The sequence below is a fragment of the Aspergillus brunneoviolaceus genome (assembly GCF_003184695.1).
Source record: "Aspergillus brunneoviolaceus CBS 621.78 unplaced genomic scaffold BO95scaffold_18, whole genome shotgun sequence".
NCBI lineage: Eukaryota > Fungi > Ascomycota > Eurotiomycetes > Eurotiales > Aspergillaceae > Aspergillus > Aspergillus brunneoviolaceus.
This window is the reverse complement of record NW_020290748.1, coordinates 261,208-279,812: the sequence shown is the minus strand read 5'-3', so window position 1 is coordinate 279,812 and position 18,605 is coordinate 261,208. Positions and strand designations below refer to the sequence as shown.

At 54.4% G+C, this 18,605-nt stretch overlaps 7 protein-coding genes across 7 annotated transcripts; 6 read left to right on the top strand and 1 right to left on the bottom strand.

Annotated features, from left to right (window-relative positions):
* The first annotated feature begins 1,254 nt into the window (after nt 1-1,254).
* BO95DRAFT_72287 (uncharacterized protein) lies at nt 1,255-1,990 on the top strand. Its single transcript, XM_025592173.1, has one exon. It carries the CDS (start codon nt 1,350-1,352, stop codon nt 1,881-1,883), a length of 534 nt encoding a protein of 177 aa, XP_025444419.1. The 5' UTR covers nt 1,255-1,349; the 3' UTR covers nt 1,884-1,990.
* A 1,559-nt stretch (nt 1,991-3,549) lies between these two features.
* BO95DRAFT_512802 (uncharacterized protein) lies at nt 3,550-6,627 on the top strand. The gene is made up of 5 exons (XM_025591547.1): nt 3,550-4,565; nt 5,139-5,426; nt 5,499-5,596; nt 5,732-6,173; nt 6,238-6,627. The coding sequence occupies exons 1-5, from the start codon at nt 3,612-3,614 to the stop codon at nt 6,334-6,336; spliced, it is 1,881 nt and encodes a 626-aa protein (XP_025444418.1). The 5' UTR covers nt 3,550-3,611; the 3' UTR covers nt 6,337-6,627.
* A 2,359-nt stretch (nt 6,628-8,986) lies between these two features.
* On the top strand, nt 8,987-9,779 carry BO95DRAFT_72235 (uncharacterized protein). Its single transcript, XM_025592172.1, has 3 exons — nt 8,987-9,121; nt 9,197-9,345; nt 9,395-9,779. Exons 2-3 carry the CDS (start codon nt 9,232-9,234, stop codon nt 9,614-9,616), a joined length of 336 nt encoding a protein of 111 aa, XP_025444417.1. The 5' UTR covers nt 8,987-9,121; nt 9,197-9,231; the 3' UTR covers nt 9,617-9,779.
* Nucleotides 9,780-10,240: 461 nt separating this feature from the next.
* Nucleotides 10,241-10,899, top strand: BO95DRAFT_429936 (uncharacterized protein; the record flags this gene model as incomplete). Its single annotated transcript, XM_025584917.1, has 2 exons — nt 10,241-10,402; nt 10,480-10,899. 2 exons carry the CDS (start codon nt 10,241-10,243, stop codon nt 10,897-10,899), a joined length of 582 nt encoding a protein of 193 aa, XP_025444416.1.
* Nucleotides 10,900-14,146: 3,247 nt separating this feature from the next.
* On the top strand, nt 14,147-14,878 carry BO95DRAFT_429935 (uncharacterized protein; the record flags this gene model as incomplete). The annotated part of the gene is made up of 2 exons (XM_025584916.1): nt 14,147-14,291; nt 14,340-14,878. The coding sequence occupies 2 exons, from the start codon at nt 14,147-14,149 to the stop codon at nt 14,876-14,878; spliced, it is 684 nt and encodes a 227-aa protein (XP_025444415.1).
* A 169-nt stretch (nt 14,879-15,047) lies between these two features.
* Nucleotides 15,048-16,420, top strand: BO95DRAFT_461640 (uncharacterized protein; the record flags this gene model as incomplete). The annotated part of the gene is made up of 2 exons (XM_025588835.1): nt 15,048-15,366; nt 16,215-16,420. 2 exons carry the CDS (start codon nt 15,048-15,050, stop codon nt 16,418-16,420), a joined length of 525 nt encoding a protein of 174 aa, XP_025444414.1.
* A 164-nt stretch (nt 16,421-16,584) lies between these two features.
* Nucleotides 16,585-17,617, bottom strand: BO95DRAFT_72163 (uncharacterized protein). The gene has a single exon (XM_025592171.1). It carries the CDS (start codon nt 17,376-17,378, stop codon nt 16,749-16,751), a length of 630 nt encoding a protein of 209 aa, XP_025444413.1. The 5' UTR covers nt 17,379-17,617; the 3' UTR covers nt 16,585-16,748.
* Between the last annotated feature and the right edge of the window lie 988 nt (nt 17,618-18,605).

Genomic DNA, 18,605 nt, shown 5'->3' with positions numbered 1-18,605 from the left:
AACGACCTGGTGGAAGTGTCTAACAAGGGGGTTCCCTTTGATTCCCAGTTTCCTCTCACCAATGTGACGGAAAAAGAAGCGTCCACGCCCTTCTGGACGGTGTCAGGACCTTTGCTCCCATCCTTTGCTGTGGTTGCCCTGCACCTGCAGCTCCCCTAGTGTATCCAGTCGCTGTTGAGGGCGAGCTGGGACATCCCGGTGACCTTCGTCGGGGCCTGTCAGAAACCGTGCCCTGAAGAACCCGCGGTGCGGCCAGCTGGATGATGGGATCCGCACCAACGCAGCGCGGGTCAGGGCTGCGACAACCAGCAGAGGAGCAGCCACCCCTGTCCATAATTGGAGCAGTGGCGGCCCAGTCAGTATCTTTCCCCGCCATATCAGATTGCAAAGGCCCTGATGGTAGGTCCCTGCCACGCCTAATGGTCACGATGTCATGCAAGTTGGGACTAGGAGGAACTCCGGGAGGATTCGGTTTCTAAGGATGAGGACAAGCATTGGTTCCAAGGCGTCTTTGATCCAAAGAGGATGATCTGTGGATGAGTCGCCCTGGTACCTTGCCGACATCTGCGACCCCCGGCAGGACATGGCAAATGCCTTCATGGTCTCTCTATCCATTGATCGTCTCAGCGAAGGGACCTTTGCCGCATTCCAACGCTTCTTGAACCTACCAAAGGACTGCAAACCCGGTCGGTAGCCCCGTGACGAGATCCCCATAGCAGGAATGCAGATTTCAGCTGGAGCGTTTCAGCCGTTCAACCTTCGGTTCACGCCATCCGCAGAAGGGAAGAATGCCATTTGGGGGCGGCATCTTCAAAGCGGGTGCCGTCGGACCTGGAAAGACATAAACTCCGTCGGCCTGTCTCCCAACCAGCAAGGAAGCCTACTTCGTGTATTAGGATGTGTTGAGGTTGTTTGCCATACTGCCTGTCGAGGCATATTCTACGAAGGCGTAAGCTATCATGCATGCCGGTCTGAAAGCTCGATTCCCCGACCAGAGCGGGGACCTACATTGGAAGGATCAGGATTTCCAGCTAAGGCACCACGGTGTTTGCCTGTCCGACTCACTGCGCTGATCAATGCATCGGACACGATTGCGAAGTATACCCAGGCGGGGGGTCTTTTGAACGTCATATCGCTCTTGCTTGGAAAATACTGCTAGAAGTCTGGATCCGACCAAACCAGCCCAGTCAGCTGGTGACCCTTTCAACCCAGATTGACCGCGCTGGAGGCAAATAACCGCCGTCTCTACATTCCTGGCGAGTCGTTATACCGCCCAGTTAATATACAGAGGTTCATGGGACTTCTTGGTTAACTATCTGTACGGTGTGGAAATCTTCTGATTGTGAGAGATGGCACAATGGGTCCCTTGTACCTTCCCGATCTATGCTCTCTGCACACTGAAGAAGACGCCTCGAATACACCCTGCACAAGATACCGCGTCCTCGTGCATCCCCGGGCTGGAATTGATGTGCATAAGGGTCGGCAAAGTCTCGCCCCCGTTATTGGCACAAAGAGCGAACACGAATGATCACGGAACAGGTCGCGATGTTGTCAGTTTGTTCGGTGGTGTTGAACTCCTTTATCTTTTGAACACGAGCTGCACGATCTATTACTTTAAGAGTATCGACTTCGCCACGTCGGTTTCCTTGGCTTTCACAGATCCTCGCATTATTTGCACATTGGTCCCTCCGCATCCCCCTGTTAGAGTCTGCGCACGAAGTCTCTTCCGACAGGAGCTTCTTTCGTCTGGATTTCTTCAGAGAGAGTTTGAAAGCTTGCCAGACAATGCCTCTGAGAACAACTACAACAGATATCAGGGGCGCGCATCTGTACTAGTCTTGTCAGTTCAGTTGTCGCGACTGCAGTCATCTTCTTCCACTTGATCGACAATCAAGCGCGTTTATCTTAATCCCTTTTACCCTACGCCTGCCTCTTCGTTCCCTAGCTCAGTCCATGATTCATCATCGCCACGGCTGTTATCCGCCTTCTTGTTTGAACACAGTCCTACCATCGAGCCATTGCGTATTGTCTACAATGCCGTGTCCACAGGGCACAGTCAACAGTGGGATCTCATCTGTCTTGACGGCATTGACGAGTTATCGTCTTGTGGTGTGCTCTTCGACTGGCACCCAACTTTCCATGGCACGATCCCTGCCGCGCTCCTCATTATCGCAGTGTGCATCAGTTTCAGTGCCAACATCTGTGAATCGTTTATCACACTGGATACAGCGCCGAAGTGTGCGTATTATGGCAGTGAGCCCTCCTCCAGCGGCTCTTGTGAGGAACCACATATTCCGAGGTGGACATTCCAAAAACTCTCCGACATGCGGAATCTCTGAGATGACAGGTGAGACCGGTATAGCTCTTGTACCATTCATTGGCGGGTCCGAACACGGCAACCGGATTTTATTATACTGTGGCTCTGGTGGCGCGTTTCAATCCCGACTTTGCTGATAAATCATCCCCGGTTGCATGAAGCATTTCCCGGTCCGAGCACTTCACACGAGATACTTGTGGCCTCATTGAGATGGCTGGTACACGCAAGCCTACCACAGGGACTTTATCTTGAGTGCCCCGAATGACGACAAGGTCATGAGGTGGTAGTGTGTTCGGAACGTTCTGGGAGAAGTCCGAAGGAGCAGATGACTGGGCAAATGGTTTGTTCTGCATCTCCAGGTGAGTCATGAATGTACGAAATCTGATCCACTCTCCGGGTTCGAGTTGACAGTCCCTCGTCGACTGTTGGCGCTGGGGACTAGGGGCTCAAGCCACTGTAGGAAGCATAGCACCCGGACAGAAGCCGGCTAAGCCCGTCTCGGACAACGTGGACGACCGACTCACCACACTGCCGCAAGCGTCAGCGAGAGGACGTGGAGGAGGAGGAGGAGGAGATGGGGCTACCCGGTCTGCGCCCCTCGGCTAGGGGCAAAGACCTGGCCGGGGCTTGGACACAGCACGCATTGGAACAGATCCTGCGCAGCGGAAACCCGATGTATGACTACTGGAAACTGGCGGCGGCGGCGGCGGAAGGGAGTGAGAAGTGGCACCAGATCTTCGTCCAGGTGATGCCGAATTCGACCTCATCCCCAAGCCTCCCATGTTGGCAAAGAGAGAATGAGCGATTGTCCACTCTATTCCATCCTCTAGGGCGAGTGCTTGCAGGCGGTGGAGGTTCTGCTTTGCAACCAAGAGTTCATACCCATGTTTTTCGAGAAGCACCTCAGACGCTAAAATCATCATCACCACCCAAAAGATCTGTTTTGATGGGAGCAATGACTTGCATGCTCTGTACCGTTTACCCATCTGAACCCTTGTTGGGATCTGTCACTCTTGATGACTCTTCAGCTCACTGTCTGTCGCGCACGCACGATTGATAGCATGTCCGGCCGGGTGGCACAGCCGTTGAGTTTCGGTTAACAGAGCAGCGGGTCCAGCGCATGCGAAACATCCTACGACGGATGCACGATCTGCCCATGGAATTGGGGGGGGGGGGGTTCCGGCGCAGATACACGACGCGGCCTCCGGTACGAAATGTGCCATACCAACAATAGGTGCACCTGTTCAGATGGGCGCAGCGTTCGTGTCTGGGAACTGGGGAATGCCGCCGATTCATGGTCGCGCCCGCGTCCCGATACTGTCCCGAACACCGGCCAGCAGCCGAACAACAACACCCCGCAAGGCAGCCAGTCTTCACTCCCACCATCGAAGAACTCCTCCGTCCCTCTCTCGTCTACGACCCCGCCCGGCCGGTTCCCCATTTCTCCACCACTGACATTTTCCAGGTCCTGACCCTCGTTGAGAAGGAAGGCGATCTCTCCGAGCACCTTTCAATAGACGCGATCAAGCGATCCTTGCCGAAGACCGCCCGGAAGGTCCGTTCCAACACCAAGGCCGCTGGGGACGCTTGCCCGTGGCATAGACTCGAACACCTCTCCCACGCATATGTGAAATCCATCGACACCCGCCCTGGCGCCGTGGCACGAGGCTTGGGGATGGTCTCCGCCGTCCGCATCTGGAAGCTGGTATTCCAGAAGGAGCAATTCATGTTCCTGATGCGAGATTGGCTTCCGTACCGGCACCAGTGGTTCGGAATCAGGGATATTCTCGACTCGCAGAACCCGGCCCGTGGGAAGCCCCGCCAGTGGAACAAGTTCCTCGGCAAGGAAATCCAGGCTCAGGCGAATATCCCGGAGCTCTGGCGCGAGTGGGCGAGAGATGAACGTCCTGGTACTGTACACCCAATCCTTGACCACTTGATTCCTGAAATCCTCAAAGGGGAGGTGTTCCTATGCGATGCCATACGCCTGGCTCATTGGTTCTGGAATGACTACCACACTGTCTCTCGCTTCGGCCTCAATGCAGCCACTTCCTGCTCGTTGTTGCATACAGAACCCTCCTTGCCATCAACCATGGCAAAATCATCCTCACCCTTCCGCCGTAACCATCATGCCCATGCTCCAAGTGTACCTCAAACAGAACCCTCCGAAGAACTACATTCCACAAGCCTCGCACGGCTGCGTTCTGGCCCCATGCATGACCTCGTCGTGGCAGCTGTCCGGCCATCGGTGCCTAGGACCTTCCTCCTTTTTTCTCTTCTCATCCCATTAATAAAACTCTAGTTTGGCCAGATCATCTCTTTTTATAGCCTGACAGCAGCTCGGGCCGTCCATATCTGTGAACATCCCGAAACAGTGGACGCGGTTCCTACCGAGGTGGGACATGCACGCGAACCGAAGCAGACTTTTGCGGACAAAGCCGATGGTCCAGACACATTCTAGCCACATAACGCAGCCTCGGCCACACGATGACTCAAAAGCGATCGCGTGCCGGTTCGGACACCGGTCAATCTGGAGCCGCGGTGCTCTTTAATCTGCTTGAGCGTCGCACACCTGAGCCAGACGCAGGAGCGCATCTTCTCTGTAATGTACAGGGTTGCGGGCGGCCGGACACCACCATTGCTGGTTGGCCCGAGTGCACCTCGTGGCCCAGTGTGCCAGCCGTTAAATTTCACGTTTGGAAGCTCGATGCATGTTTTCCATCGTCCGGCGATCATTCCAGTGGGTCGTCGGGGATCAGGCAGGCGAGCTCGAATCTACCCTGGGTGTTGTTCCTCGACTGATACTCTCGATCTTACCCAGCAAATCTCTCTTCAACGTGACGGAAATGCTGCCGTTAAACTCAGCTGTCCTGCCTGCACCAGCAAGTACCGCTCCAAGCAGCCCCAGGAGCTCCGGAGGCAGTTGCTCGCTTTCCTGTACTCCCACCACCGGCTCTACATGGACAGGCTGGGGCGTCCGTTACCCAGCCTCGTTCTACATCAGATCAATCCGGTCTTTAGTCTCTCGGACTATCACTGGATCCGAGTCATTCTGCACCAACAGTTGAAGCCCCCTCGCCCTCCAGCCTTCTTGCTCTCCAGTCGACGTGTGCGTTGAGAGGTGCAGGATTAGCATTGGCGGGCTTCTGACTGGTACTCTGCTTCCCATTCCTCTTGCCAGAGTCTTGATTTGGGTGTGTCAACACGGCGTTCCTGGGCTCCTGCAGAGGTGAAAGTGCACTTGCAGCCCGCTCCGGAGGACTTTCCGCAGCTAACCGGGTATGAAGACTAGGTCCAGGACGGTGGCACGGACCGTGATGGAAAGGGACACGGAACCGGTATCATCAGCCTCGTGACGCGCAACGCCTCTTTCCACCATCGAGATGCAAGTAAAATGCATAGGTGATCAGCTAGAAAGTCTTCGCCAGACGTCCCACAGGTTACGGCCGTCCTCGTCAGAAGCTGCGAATCCCTCCCCGTCGCTTACGAGGCCGACAATTTGTTCGACTTCGTCGAGGCCCGACGTGTGGTGGAGAAACGGCTTCATCGACACCTTCTACGGCAGGATGATCCGATCCAACATCCCGGAGGATTGCGCCTTTGCCGGGGGCATGAGCGGCGACATCTCAGTGCAGCCCGAGGCCTGATGGATAGCGTGAATGACCTGTCCAAGACTGGAGCCGGATTTACACGGATTCCCATTCTCATGGCGAACGCCCGGACTCCGATTCTGATTCCGAGCCGCGGGTGGCAGGTTTCCCCTTCGGATTCGGAAGAGGACAATTTAACGTTGAACGAGTTCGTCGAGCGGGCGACAGCAATTGTCACCAGTCGAAACGTCACAGAGGTGCTGCCGGTACCAGCAGCGGTACTATGAGCATGGAAGCGGCGACATTGACTCTAACGCCAGTCATGCACAGTCTATCGGCGTGCTGGAGCACGTCGAGAAGATCTCCATGCCCATTCTGCCCAAGGCCTCCCAAAAGAAGGCGCAAGGGGGGGTCACTCCGAGACACTAAGTGCTGGAGCACAGCTCCCACGGCTGATCATAATCAAGGCTGCCTGGGATTGGGAGCTTGACCAAGGAAATACTCAAGACATTCAGAGTCCGCCGGCCATGATGAACTTGACAGGCACCTCAACGGCCTGACAGCAGCCCCCACAATTGGGAAGGATGGTTCGGTAGACTCTACCCCTTTCTTTTCTCCTTTCTCCCAAGACAGGACCTCTTCCTCATGCTGCGGGTCCAATTGATCGATCTTCGTCTCGCGTAGATGTCTAGGATGGAGGATGACTGGGGTTCCCATGGGTCAATGGCTGGTGCTCCCTGGTCGCCCATATCCCCCTCTCATACTTGGGGTCCAACGCGCCCTGGAGTAGTCGATGAAACATCACGACCGTGACGGCTCAGACTATCTCAATAACCATTCTCCTCTCCTAGAGGCATAATTGGTCTTCTGAGTATCTCAGGTGGATAGTTACCGCAAGTGGCCACACCGGGGCAGATCCTGAGCGCCCTGTCACGCTCCTCTCAATCATTCGCGCAATTCGCGCCTGTCGCGCTCATCAACACCGCGGGATGAACGGCACCGGACGTCGTCATAACCTCTCCGCTATTCGAATAGACCTTCCGATTGGAGCACGCGCCGCGCCTATCGCATGCTGCTGAGAATAATCACTATCGGCAGGCTCAGACTAACTCTGTCAGTGGGCTTTGATATACCTTCAAGCCCCGATAGTCCAGCGTTCTTCACGGGCTTTCCGCGCCTGGTCCTACATAACCACGAAGCAGCGTATCGATGCGACCACAGCCTTCACTCAATCGGGCGCTATACTCCAGTGGCTGGTCACAACCTACCCTGTGGCCTCTGTGGGGCTTTACCTTGAGTGCTGCTGCGACACAGTGGTGCCGATTGAGCGCCGAAACCGCGACAAGCAGTTTCAAGCAGCAGGGCAAATGACTCCCATGGATCGCGATCATGGAGAGCGAAAAGCGGCTTGCACGGTGTGCGTCGTAACCGACACAACCAGGCGGTTCCGGGGGAGACCTTTCCCCAGAAAGTCGTCGGGAATCAGCGCATCATCATCTACATCGACGAAGCGGCTGGGGTCCTCTTATCCGCTCCTCACTCATTTGTTTTGACCGTATATATTATGCGCGAACTGTCTGCCCGACCAACTGCGGAGGTTTTGCTTCTATGCTTCTAGTTAGTCTAACAGACCCTCGAGTCCAAGCCATCGGCCTCATTTCAATCGACTAGAAGGCCGCATAAATATTTTTCCCTGCTCTCATGTGAGATACGTTTCATCGAGCCCAAGAACCTCCTGTATACTATCTCGGAGAATACTCGTTCCATTGGCCAGCTGCGCCTTCCGGCGTCAAACAACGATGACGGCCCTCAACTCCGTCAACAACGCATAGGGGGTCAGAGAACAGATAGCATCCCGGACAGCCCTTCCACACGTCATTCGATTGGCACAGGAAACACTGCCGCTCGTGGTACAAAGCCTTTGTCGATACCCCCTCTAGCTGTGGCTTTTCGCGGGAGATGAGGGCCTGCAAGAGCCATGTGAAGTTCAGTTGATCCGACCCACCGGAAGCCATCTGAGAATCGCCGTCTCAGTCTGCAGAGACCGACCCGATCCAGAGATTCATTACTTTATGATTGCTTCGGACAGCTAAGTTATAGAGTCGGCATCGGTTCGAGATTTGATCGGCGAGACATTTGAAGCAACAATCGGCGCCGACTACCTCCGCTCACTGGGCTTCAGGCTTCTAGCCTATAGACTAGTGGCCAGTCATGTACCCTATCACATACGAGAGACCATGAGACTCATTGAAGTCTTTGTGCAGCGAAGGAAATCATGCTTAGGGGAACGCGGTGGCATGGGAAGCTTCTATGTTGTTCAAGAGGAGGAATGCTTGCAGCGCCGGATCATGAAGCAAATATTGCAGGTCAAGGACCGAAGAAACTGCCTGTCAGCGGCTGGACGCAGCCCAGCTACAGCCCCGCTACCAGGCGTCCGACCTGTCATCAGGTCTTGAAGAGTAGCCGGGGAACAGACACGATGTACACCGCAGTGCAAAAACCGAGAAGGTGACGGAAGTCCCACTAGTATCCTGGAGAGTACCTACAGACCATTGCTTGCAAAAGAAATCAAGCAGAGCGTTGCAAGCTGCTACGCCACCTACCAAAGAGGATAAGGCGAGTAATGCCATCGACTTTCCCCAGAAAATACCTCTGCAGCTTCGAACACCAGAGCACGAAGTGTGAGCTTTCAACCACAACCTCCGTGGCAGGTGCTCGCCCGAAATCCGCACCACCACCCGGTCTATGTGATTACCGGAGTTCGCACCGCATCGCCAACGGCTCTTTCCCCGTCACCGAGCAAGACGGTGCATGCCAGGATCTCGATTCGGGCTTATCGTTTCGTTCGCAGCATCCGCCGGGTTCACTTGGCGTCCCCAGGACGAGGGATATGGGCAGACGGCGTTGATGTCGTTCCGAGGAGTCAGAAGCAATTCTTTAATAGTCGCGCCTGGCCTTGAATCAGTGTCTCGGTCAACTGCAGGCATTCTGCGCTCTACTAAGTATCGGATGGTTTCTGCGCAGATGTTGCTATCCCGTTCACGCTAGCGATTCTCTCTTCACCACCAAGCGCGCGAGACATACCCTCGAAAACTCCAAGCATCCAGTCTAAATCTGCCTTTGCCGATAAGCTCTGGCTCATCTCTCGTTTCGGGATCTGTTTTGTTCGTTTTCACCCTCGACAGTCCAATCTGGCTATTGACTGTGGCCAATGGTATAGTTCCGGCCTGGCTCGACCCTCGGAATCATTCGCCTCTGAGGCACCAGTGACACTTATCCATGTATATAGGGTGCGGGCCTTCCTCCTTTTGTCTCTTATCGTGAATGCAATGCCTGTTCGGCTGGAAACCCTCTAATCAGACGAAGTGGCGGCCAAGTCGTCAGACAGCCAAGGCGACTCAAGCGAAGGCGACTCAAGTCAGTCTACCAGCGTTGAGGGTGAGTCATTGACTTTTTAGATCGGCTTGCACTGACTTCTGCACTTCAGTCGCATCTCTCGAGTCGGAAGCTCTTTTGCGGAAGTAGCACTTCTCTACATCGTTTGTCAAAGATTGCCTCTTTCCGACCGTGGAAGACGAAGCCTGCCACAGCTATTGCAGCAACGATCTTCCCAACGGCATGGGGCTCCACGATAGATACAGTAGGAAGTATGTTATCGTCGTTGTCGTTCAGTCCGTGGACTGGGCCCGAGTGCTCCCAGACAGAGTGAAGCCTTTGGGGTGGATGATGAAGCCCTGCGCATCTGCTCTGTTATCAGCTTACTCGGCTCTGGGGTTAGGAAGTTCCGACGAAATAGGGGACTGAATAGTCCAGTCTACAGCAAATACTGGACTACTGGCCCTGTCTTGTCGTTCCTGCGAGGCTTTCAGGGGGAGCGCTTAGCCCCGGAGCCGTGGCCGAGGTCCCCAGTGCCCAGTGCAGCACACCCTGTCCTGGAGTTGCTCAAAGTGTGGTGGGATGCACCACGATGAATGCGTCATCTCGCAGCCGGAATCCGACACACATGGGGTTTCGTCTAAATTTGGCTGCACGAAATGCAGAGTCCCCTTGATACCTGCACAGTTGGCGCGCCAATGGCTGTATCGCTTGAAGTTGATTCTCTGGGGAAGAAGACAGTCTCTACACTCGGCCCTGTACCTGAAAGACTTCGCAGATTGGGCGGTGCATTCAAATCCCGGGCTCGCTCGATGCTTTTTCGTGGGCTTCGACTCCGACGCCTGAGTCCAGCATCTCCGTGTGCAAGTCACTGCGCTGTGCCACTCCCTCGGTTGGCGCTGGGAAAGTTTGTCACATTTATCACAATCATGGGAGTATATGTGCACAGCGCGGAGCAATGGCGGAACAAAGGCCTTGCCGGGTGCGTCTAGACGCCACTGACTGTCTTGACGAAAACGCCTTGGAGGAGCTAGATGACAAACTTGAATCCATGAACCGGATGTCAAAGTCCGACAAAACCGAAGAGGGGGTGCGAGCTACGCTCTTGGATGAGCTACTGGTATAAGCAGCTTCGGCTGTCGAAGGAGTACCTTGCAGGTCTACAATCTCATAACACATTCTTGACCCAGGCATTAGAACGCTGATTTCCAAACCAGAGACTCATCCAAAGCTAGCCTCCGGGCCGGTCTCGTCGGGCGAGGCCCGAGACATGGTGCTGTGCTGCGGCGACCGTTGAGAGGGGCTCAGTTGATCCTGGTTCCCGCCCCTGTCCTTCACAACTGGGTGCGCATGTGGGACATGTTTGTTGACGAAGAGAATTCAGACATGGAGCTCCACATCGCCTACCACACAAACTTCGGCACCGAACATCCTCTTGTGAGCAATGAGCACCGCGGGCAGTTTCAGTGGGCCGACATCGAGGATTACCGTCGGACCGAGGCGGAGTACTTCGCGTGCCTCAATCCCCGGCCCATCGAATGGAAAGAACGGTACGAGGCTGCTCAGACCCAGCCTAAGCGGAACAGCAAGATGGGAGAGAAGATTGCCATTGCCTAGTCGAAGAAATCGCTGCTGAAACTTGCGTGGCATACTTCTTTCCCTGTTATGTTCTGTCGCAGCCGGCCAGAGCACGAAAATTCAACATAGAGCCATCCACCCCCGTCTGTGGTACCGGTGCACAGAGTTCAACAAGGTCTATTCCAAGTCCTGTGCCCGGGGTACCTTGTAGGTCTATATTCTCATAGTAGATTCTTAATTCCGGCAAAAAAATACTGATTTCTAAACTACAGACTTACCCAAAGCTAGCCTTTGAACAGGTCTCGTCAGGCGAGGCCCGAGACATGGTGCTGTGCTGCGGCGACCGGGAATCCAGAAGCATGTTGACAATGGGCTGATTAATGAAGCTGTGGTAGTAGGTGAAGACCACGGTCTCGTTCATCGTTAGAATTTTTGGAGATGCAACCGACGATGATATCAGAGAGTGGAAAGGCATTGCCTGAGCTCCGAACTTTCATGGAGGCCACGAGGCCACAATCCATCCAGGTCGTCCATCGCCCCTGGATACTTCCTAGCAGCTACAGGAACGTCCAGGTGTACCTATTCCCTCGCTTGGGCAAGGCAGACAGTGTAGTTGACAAAGACTGCCCTCAAATGCGTGCCTCGCACATTTACCACCTCAGTGCACGGATACTTTCTTCCTCTACCAGATTCTCGTCCACAAAAACGGCATCATCTGGGCTGATGATCTCACTGCCTTACGCGCAGGACATCATCTGTACAGCGTAGCAGAGCACGCAACTGCCCTTCCGGATGGATGGTCGTAGCCATGGGTGGAGCGATGGATGACCGCCCACCCGGACCTGCTCTACAGCCACTGGTTTCACGGCCTGTGCTCGCAGTCTGACTTTTCTGAGGCGCAACCCACCAAAGTAATCCTCACGGACGGAAGGGTGTTTCCAAGCCGCTGGCCTGCTGAACAACCACTACCTCAGTCGTCATGGGTGTGATAACTCTGACTGCCTACGTCTTTCGAGTCAGTTGTCTCCAAGTAGCTGGACACTGGACCGAGTGTAAAGGGCCAACGCGCGTTTCACAATCCATCACGACCTCCAGCCTCGACAACACCCGGCCATTACCAAAATGCGCAGAAGAGCCGGAGATCGCATTTCTCCTCTTTTTCGACTTTCATTTCTGTCATTTGCACCCCTTCGCGGCCAAACCGCAGACTTTGTCCCTGCAGTGGATACCTACGCCCTGCGACTGCCGCTCAGCCCATTCGTGCTCCGCAGAAGGCCCGGATAACCAGATCTCATTCTAGGGGTCACGCAACATACCCATCATTGCTGTGGCTGCCCGATCGCCTGCGACATCTCAGGGAGGACGGCCCTGCATATCTGGGGGTATGATCGATACGTGAGGAAGGCGGCCTTCGTGGCCAAGGTTGCGATAGCCCGGGGAATCATGGTGGGCGAGCAGCTGGCGCCGGACAGCCCCCTCATGCGGCTCGACACCATCTATTCTCGACCTTCCTTCCCCGGGAAAACATGTCCAGCACATTCTGAAGATGGCCGGTTCCATAATCACGGCCTGCAGATTGATCGCGAGAACAGCGCTACCCACCGGTCCCGGGCAGCAGGACGCTTTATCGGTTCACTCGTCGCAGCGGAGAGAATGTCCGATGGGCCTTAGGAGAGACTCGACCACCACAACAACTTATATGAGGTCTGGTACTGAATGAACGACTTGCGCGAGTCCATAGGCTTGCAGGATGTGACTCTTCCCGACATATAGTTGAGATACGAGGAAACAACCGTATGGAAAGACAGCGATCCTACACGAAAGCTCTGGGGATCCGTCACCACGCAGAAACCGTCAGCCGTCTACGGAAATCGTAGCCCATACCTCAACCACCTCGACGACGTTCGTAAGGGCTTCGGACAGGGGCCCTGCGAACAGGACAGGAAACCCTGGCTGTCTGGTATTATATCGGGCGCTATCTGACTGGCAGAGTCGGTTAGCTATAGCCTCACCTCGTAAGAAGTTACTCACCATGGTCAGCGGCGACTCCCAGCAACTACCTACAAATGTCGCAATAGATTTCTTCACATTCAATACTACACAGAGACGCCGGTCCCCAACCTGGTGGTTGGGTTGAAGAACCCACTGGAAAGGACAGTCTGCTGAGTGATCACTGACCAGGTCCAGTTGCACCGGCAGCTGAAGCCTACCGTGGACTTTATCACACTGGGTACAGATCCTGGTCTAAGACTACACATGATGTGAGTTGACTTGCGGGGCCTGCCCTGGGTTTCGATGGCTACATCTCTCCATTGACCCAGGAAGGCTTATTGGATGGTCGCGATCACCCCCTGGTGAATGTTATCCTACGCCGCGCATCCTCTGCGCTAGGTCGATTGGCTGATTCCAATACCTTGGATGCGCTTTCACTTTGGATGGATAGCTCTACACACAAGGCACTCGACAGAAAATATCGCAGAGACCAGAGTGCGGATCATTTTCAGCAAGGTATCCGGCTTCTCATTTCTTTGCTTTTCTGTTCTGTTCTGTTCTGTTCTTTTGACTTTCTTTCCAACGTCACCAGCGACTGCAGGACCGAAATACCCAGCAACATCAACTTCAGCGCCCTGTTGCGCTCCTGGCAGACCCAATCGTCGACCCAGTCGCCGACAGCGAGATCCAAGAGCAATGTCCCGTGGTGCTTCGTCCAACTGCGGGCCAGTCCCCGGGTGTTCTTGCAAAATACAGGAGGGCTCATTGTACCTGTACAATGTTGGTAGGGGGCAGGAGGGTCAAGAAGGTCAGCTAGTGCATTCGGCTGTGCAAAGCGCAGAGCACCCTGGCATGTGCGCGGCGAAGGCTGCAGTATTTGAAATCAGGCGACCGAGAGAGACCTGACCAGGACAGGCATCATCATCAGCAGCAGCAGCAGGTAAAAGAGCACATGTCGTCTTCAAACAAGGCACGTCTCAGGAAAGATCTCCTGTTGACTCCTCACTACCCTGCCATCAGACCACAGGGGTGCAGACTCGGATTTCACTACAGAATGCGGCTCTTGTCAAGCAGAAAGACGGCTGGCCCTTGCCGGAACTCACCTTCTATAGAACAACTATTACGGAATCTTGAGTTCGGGAGTAAGACCAAAAGCCTGAGGACTGGAGTCCGAGGTGGAGAACCTTGAAAGGGTGAAGCAGTAGGCTTTCCTGCCGTGCTGAACGCCTCCCTGCCCTCGGTCAAGCTCTCTAGCCTGCCTTCCTCGCAGCCCTCAGCTATTGCAATTCCCCCGATGGCCGATTATCATGTACAGATTCTGAGGCTCGGCATATGCTACCCAGACGATGGAAACCATCAGAACGCGTGGTCACGACTGGTCTCGACTCCAATCCTTGATAGAGGCCATTTCCCAGTCGAAGGAATCGCTGCTGAAACTTGTGTGGCATACTTCTTTCCCTGACATGTTCTGTCGCAACCGGCCAGAGCACGAGAATTCAAGATAGAGCCATCCACCCCCGCCTATGGGGCCCGTGGTACTGGCGTGCGGAGTTCAACAAGGTCTATTCCAAGTCCTGTGCCCGGGGCTCTAGGCCACTCCTGTCCAGCTTGCGGTATAGCCTGGCCGGTACCTTGCCCCAACGAGACGCCACCGGCATCCACCAAGACAGACAGTGATACTACCCGCCAGCACCACCACCAGCCGGAGGAAGAATCACAGAGCGCTGTGAGTGCCGCGAGCACCACAATAACCACAGCTCCCGAAATTGCCCCTACACCTTTCTCAGCAGCAATACCTGACCCTTCCGACAACATGCCGAAAGCAAGCGCAAAGGGCTGTGTAAACCAAGGGTCAGCTGACCCTGGTTATGCGTGCGGTGGCTGGGGACACCTCTACTGTACCCATGTCACAGCCATCGATATCAGCGCCTGCGCCGTCGCCAGGAGGTTGGGCTTCGACTCTGTCATACAGATTCGGGAGCCAATTGTCAAGAACGGCTGCCCAATCCTGCCTATGCGGGAATGACTGCTCCAGCGCGACAAGTAATTTGGGAACCAAAGGACATCCCAGAATCCATAGACCCGGAACTTGCCACTTCGAGCCAATGAACCCAATTCTTTTACAGCCAGATCCAGTCGCAGGCAAAGAGACCCGACTTTTGGCTGCATCGCGCGTGAAGTACTCGAGCCAGATAATGAATGCTCTACGCGATCAGCGACTATCGATGAGACACGCGTATCGCCACACTGCAATCTGTTGCTTGCGCAGATGTCTTGGAAAGGCTACCTGCGTGACCCTCAATACGAGCCGTCAACGGAAGTGGCAGTCGGATTTGAGGGGGTTACTCGTCACGGAGATGCTCACGGCTGCGGTCACAGAGATCAATCAGACATGCCTGTCTGTGACTGCGGCGCACTGGCGCGCGTGTCTGTTGATAAGAAGTCGGAAGCTGAACCTTCGCCCGGCAGCGGAGTATCGGTTTAGATACCTGAAATCCTACTACGATGGCGAAAGTGACTAGCTCTGCTAGAGCTTCTAAGCCAGATATCTTGTGCGAGATCTTCAAGAGTGTTTTCTCAAGTACTTAAAGAGGCGAGTGACTCGGATATCAATGAGACAGATTTGTATGTAACTGCGGCGCACTGGCGCGCGATTCTGTTGATAAGAATTCGGAAGCCGAACCTTCGCTCGGCAGCGGATCACTGTATCGCATATCTGGAACCCTACTACGATGGCGAGAGTTAGTAGCTCTGCTAGAGTTTCTGAACCACATATCTTGTGTAAGATTTTCAACGTGTTTTCTCCAATACTGAGGGAGGCGAGCGACTCAGATATCAACCAGATATGCCTGTCTGTGACTGCAGGGCACTGAAGCGTGTGTTTTGATATAGTATTCGATGCTGAACATTCGCTCGGCAGCGGATCACCGTATTATTTACCTGGAGACCTGCTACGATGGCGAGAGTTGGTAACTCTGCTGCAGCAGTTTCTGAGTGAGAATTCTTACATGGAGTTTTCAAATTGTTTTATCAAATGGTTGGGGAGGCGAGTGACTCATCGCCAGGTGAGTCATCATCCAACAGCCGCGACTCAGAAGAATCTACATTTCGATAGCTAGAAGGTGCTGAAGCTGACAACCACGGAAGAGGTTCTACAGGTGGAGATAGAGCCGACAATACCGAGACAAGAGGGATCCCCATATTACACTTCAGGACATTGAAGTCAGAGATCCCCAGATGGTACAATACGATGGTGCTGTGATTAACCCTAGTTTCATGTCGGTTATCACAGCAACTACTTCGGCAGATTCGAATCCCAACACGATCAATACAGGCACGCTCACGACTGACGAGCTCACCAGTGTCGGTCAGGCCTTTAATGAAACCATGCGCCGGCGACAGTCACCTCGAGATCGCCCGTGATCCACCGCCGTCCGACCGGCACATTGACACGGCGATCTCGAGATGGGGGCGAACAGCTCTGCACTACGCTGCCTACTGTCGCAGCGAGGAGGGGGTCAGGGATCTACTTGAACACGGCACGTATGTTCATGCGACGGATTCGTAGGGTGAGACAGCGCTCTCGTATGCCGCGATGAGGTATGGATATGAGGCAGTCGAAGCGCTCCTGGCCGCGTGGAGCAGACGTGAATACAGGGGTTCAGATGCCCTTGTTGCAGAGTATCGCTTCGGACGATTGTAACCTTGTGCCTTGCTTGCTTGCTCGTGGAGCAGACCCTGATGCGGGAACACACAACAGCAAAGAGACAGCACTCACCCGTACGATCCATCAGTCTTGCGATCTGGCCGGTCATCAACTGCCTGAACGGTGCGCCGGTGGATGCTGTGAACTTCATCCTGTTCTACTGCGGCGCCGACTGCCCCAAGCAATGACGCTACACGGCAGCATCACGCAGTCCCTGTTGACAGTACCTCTGTTCCGGTAGGCGAGGCCAAGGGCCGCCGGCGTGGAGGTCCCGATCCGGAACCACCACAGTGACGCTGGAGAGGGCGACCCTGAACTTGAGGACGCGCGCAGGGGTGATAACCGGAGTTGGAGCCGTCTTGTGTCTGTCATCTCTAAGGCACATCCTGCTTTCCCAGAGTGGCCACCCGATTCTCGTGACTGCGATGTCGATCATCCAGCGACCCATTGGGGTCACGACCTCGTCCTCGAGGACTTCCCTGCCGCGAGTGGCGTGGACCTTGGGCAGAACTTCGATCGCGTCCTCCAAGCAAGTGATGAACCCGCGAGCATCGATCATCAGGGATTCTCTGCCTTCCAGCGACGCCGGACTGACCGGAGACGAGATGGAGGTCTTGGTGGCAAAATACCGTAGCCAAGGAAGGGCTGATGGTGTTGAACTCGATCCCCGGCCAACTCTGAGAAACATGGCCCTTCTGCCGCAAATCAACACGAGGGAACCGCCGTACAGTGACGCCGGCCTGACCCGAGAGGAAATGGAGGTCTTGGTAGCGAGATACCGTCGCCAAGGAAGGGGGGATGGTGTTGACGGAGGTTCCATCCTGCTCCGGGCGTGCGTGAGTTGGCTATGGAACACTGTATTTGCTTGACGATACTTTACCTTTAGGGCTGTCTGTCTGTCTGTCTGTCTGTTTATCTTTCTAATGATTACTTGAACTGTACAAGGTAGTCCACCTCGATCGCAGATCGCAGGACTTGACTGCCGCCGCGGATGATTTCAACGACTCAGCAGGCGCTCCTTCCCCCTTTGAACTTACTCGAGCCGAACACCTCTTGTGAGCAGCTATAGGGAGGAAGTAGCATGGAATAGCTCATGACGCAAGTCGTTTCAGATTTTTGGGTGGATATCCTATTTGAGACGCGCATGGGTCTCTTCAAGTTTGACAGAAGTCTGCCGCCTTATTGCAGTCGGTTGGCTCTCGCCGACTTCAGACGACAGACTTAGCTAGCAAGTTCGCGTACTCCACACCGAATGACGAGGACTACGCTTCCATCAAAGTTACTTGCAGGAGTGTGAAATCATCTTGGTCGAGCTGCAATCAGGTGTCGTTGAACTATGATGGGAATCAATCTGCAGCTATGGGCTGGGTTGGCTGGCCTAAGGCGGTCACTGACCATTATATACATAGATATATAGGAGATTTGGTACAGTTTGAAAATATACCTATGATAATTAAAGTCTCTCACGAATCTAAAGATGTATGGGGTTGACTCGAGGCGCTAACGAGTTAGATGCTCACTGTTGTGGAAGATCAGAGGTCGGAGACTCGCTAATCGCGATTTAGGAGTTGAGGCGAGGTTTCTCTCGCGATAACCATCTCTTTATAGATAGACTATGACATTAGTGGGCTATATCATCAATGTAAGATCCATGTCTACTATATCTCATGGTATCCAAGAGGCAGTAATGCAGCTTCAGGTACTTAGAATGCCAGCATCGCGCCTGCGTTCTACAACCCCCTGGTCAGCTGACCAGCCTGCCAACCGTACAATCAAGTGCGCGAGGCTTCACAGGAAAGGGAGGCGCAACAGCCAACTTGTTCCCCAAGACATCAAGCAAGCCAACCCACCCCCACCAACCAACATCCCAACAACCCCAGAAACCCAAATCCACTCATCAGAACCCCCTTACCCTCACTAACAGCTACTCAAACCACCCTAGATCCTCCAAAAAGCCTCGCGGTGCCGCAAAACCGTGGCAACAGCCTAACCCAAACCAAACATATAGGCCCGGCAAGTGCTGTCCCTCGCAACAAACACCCCGTAT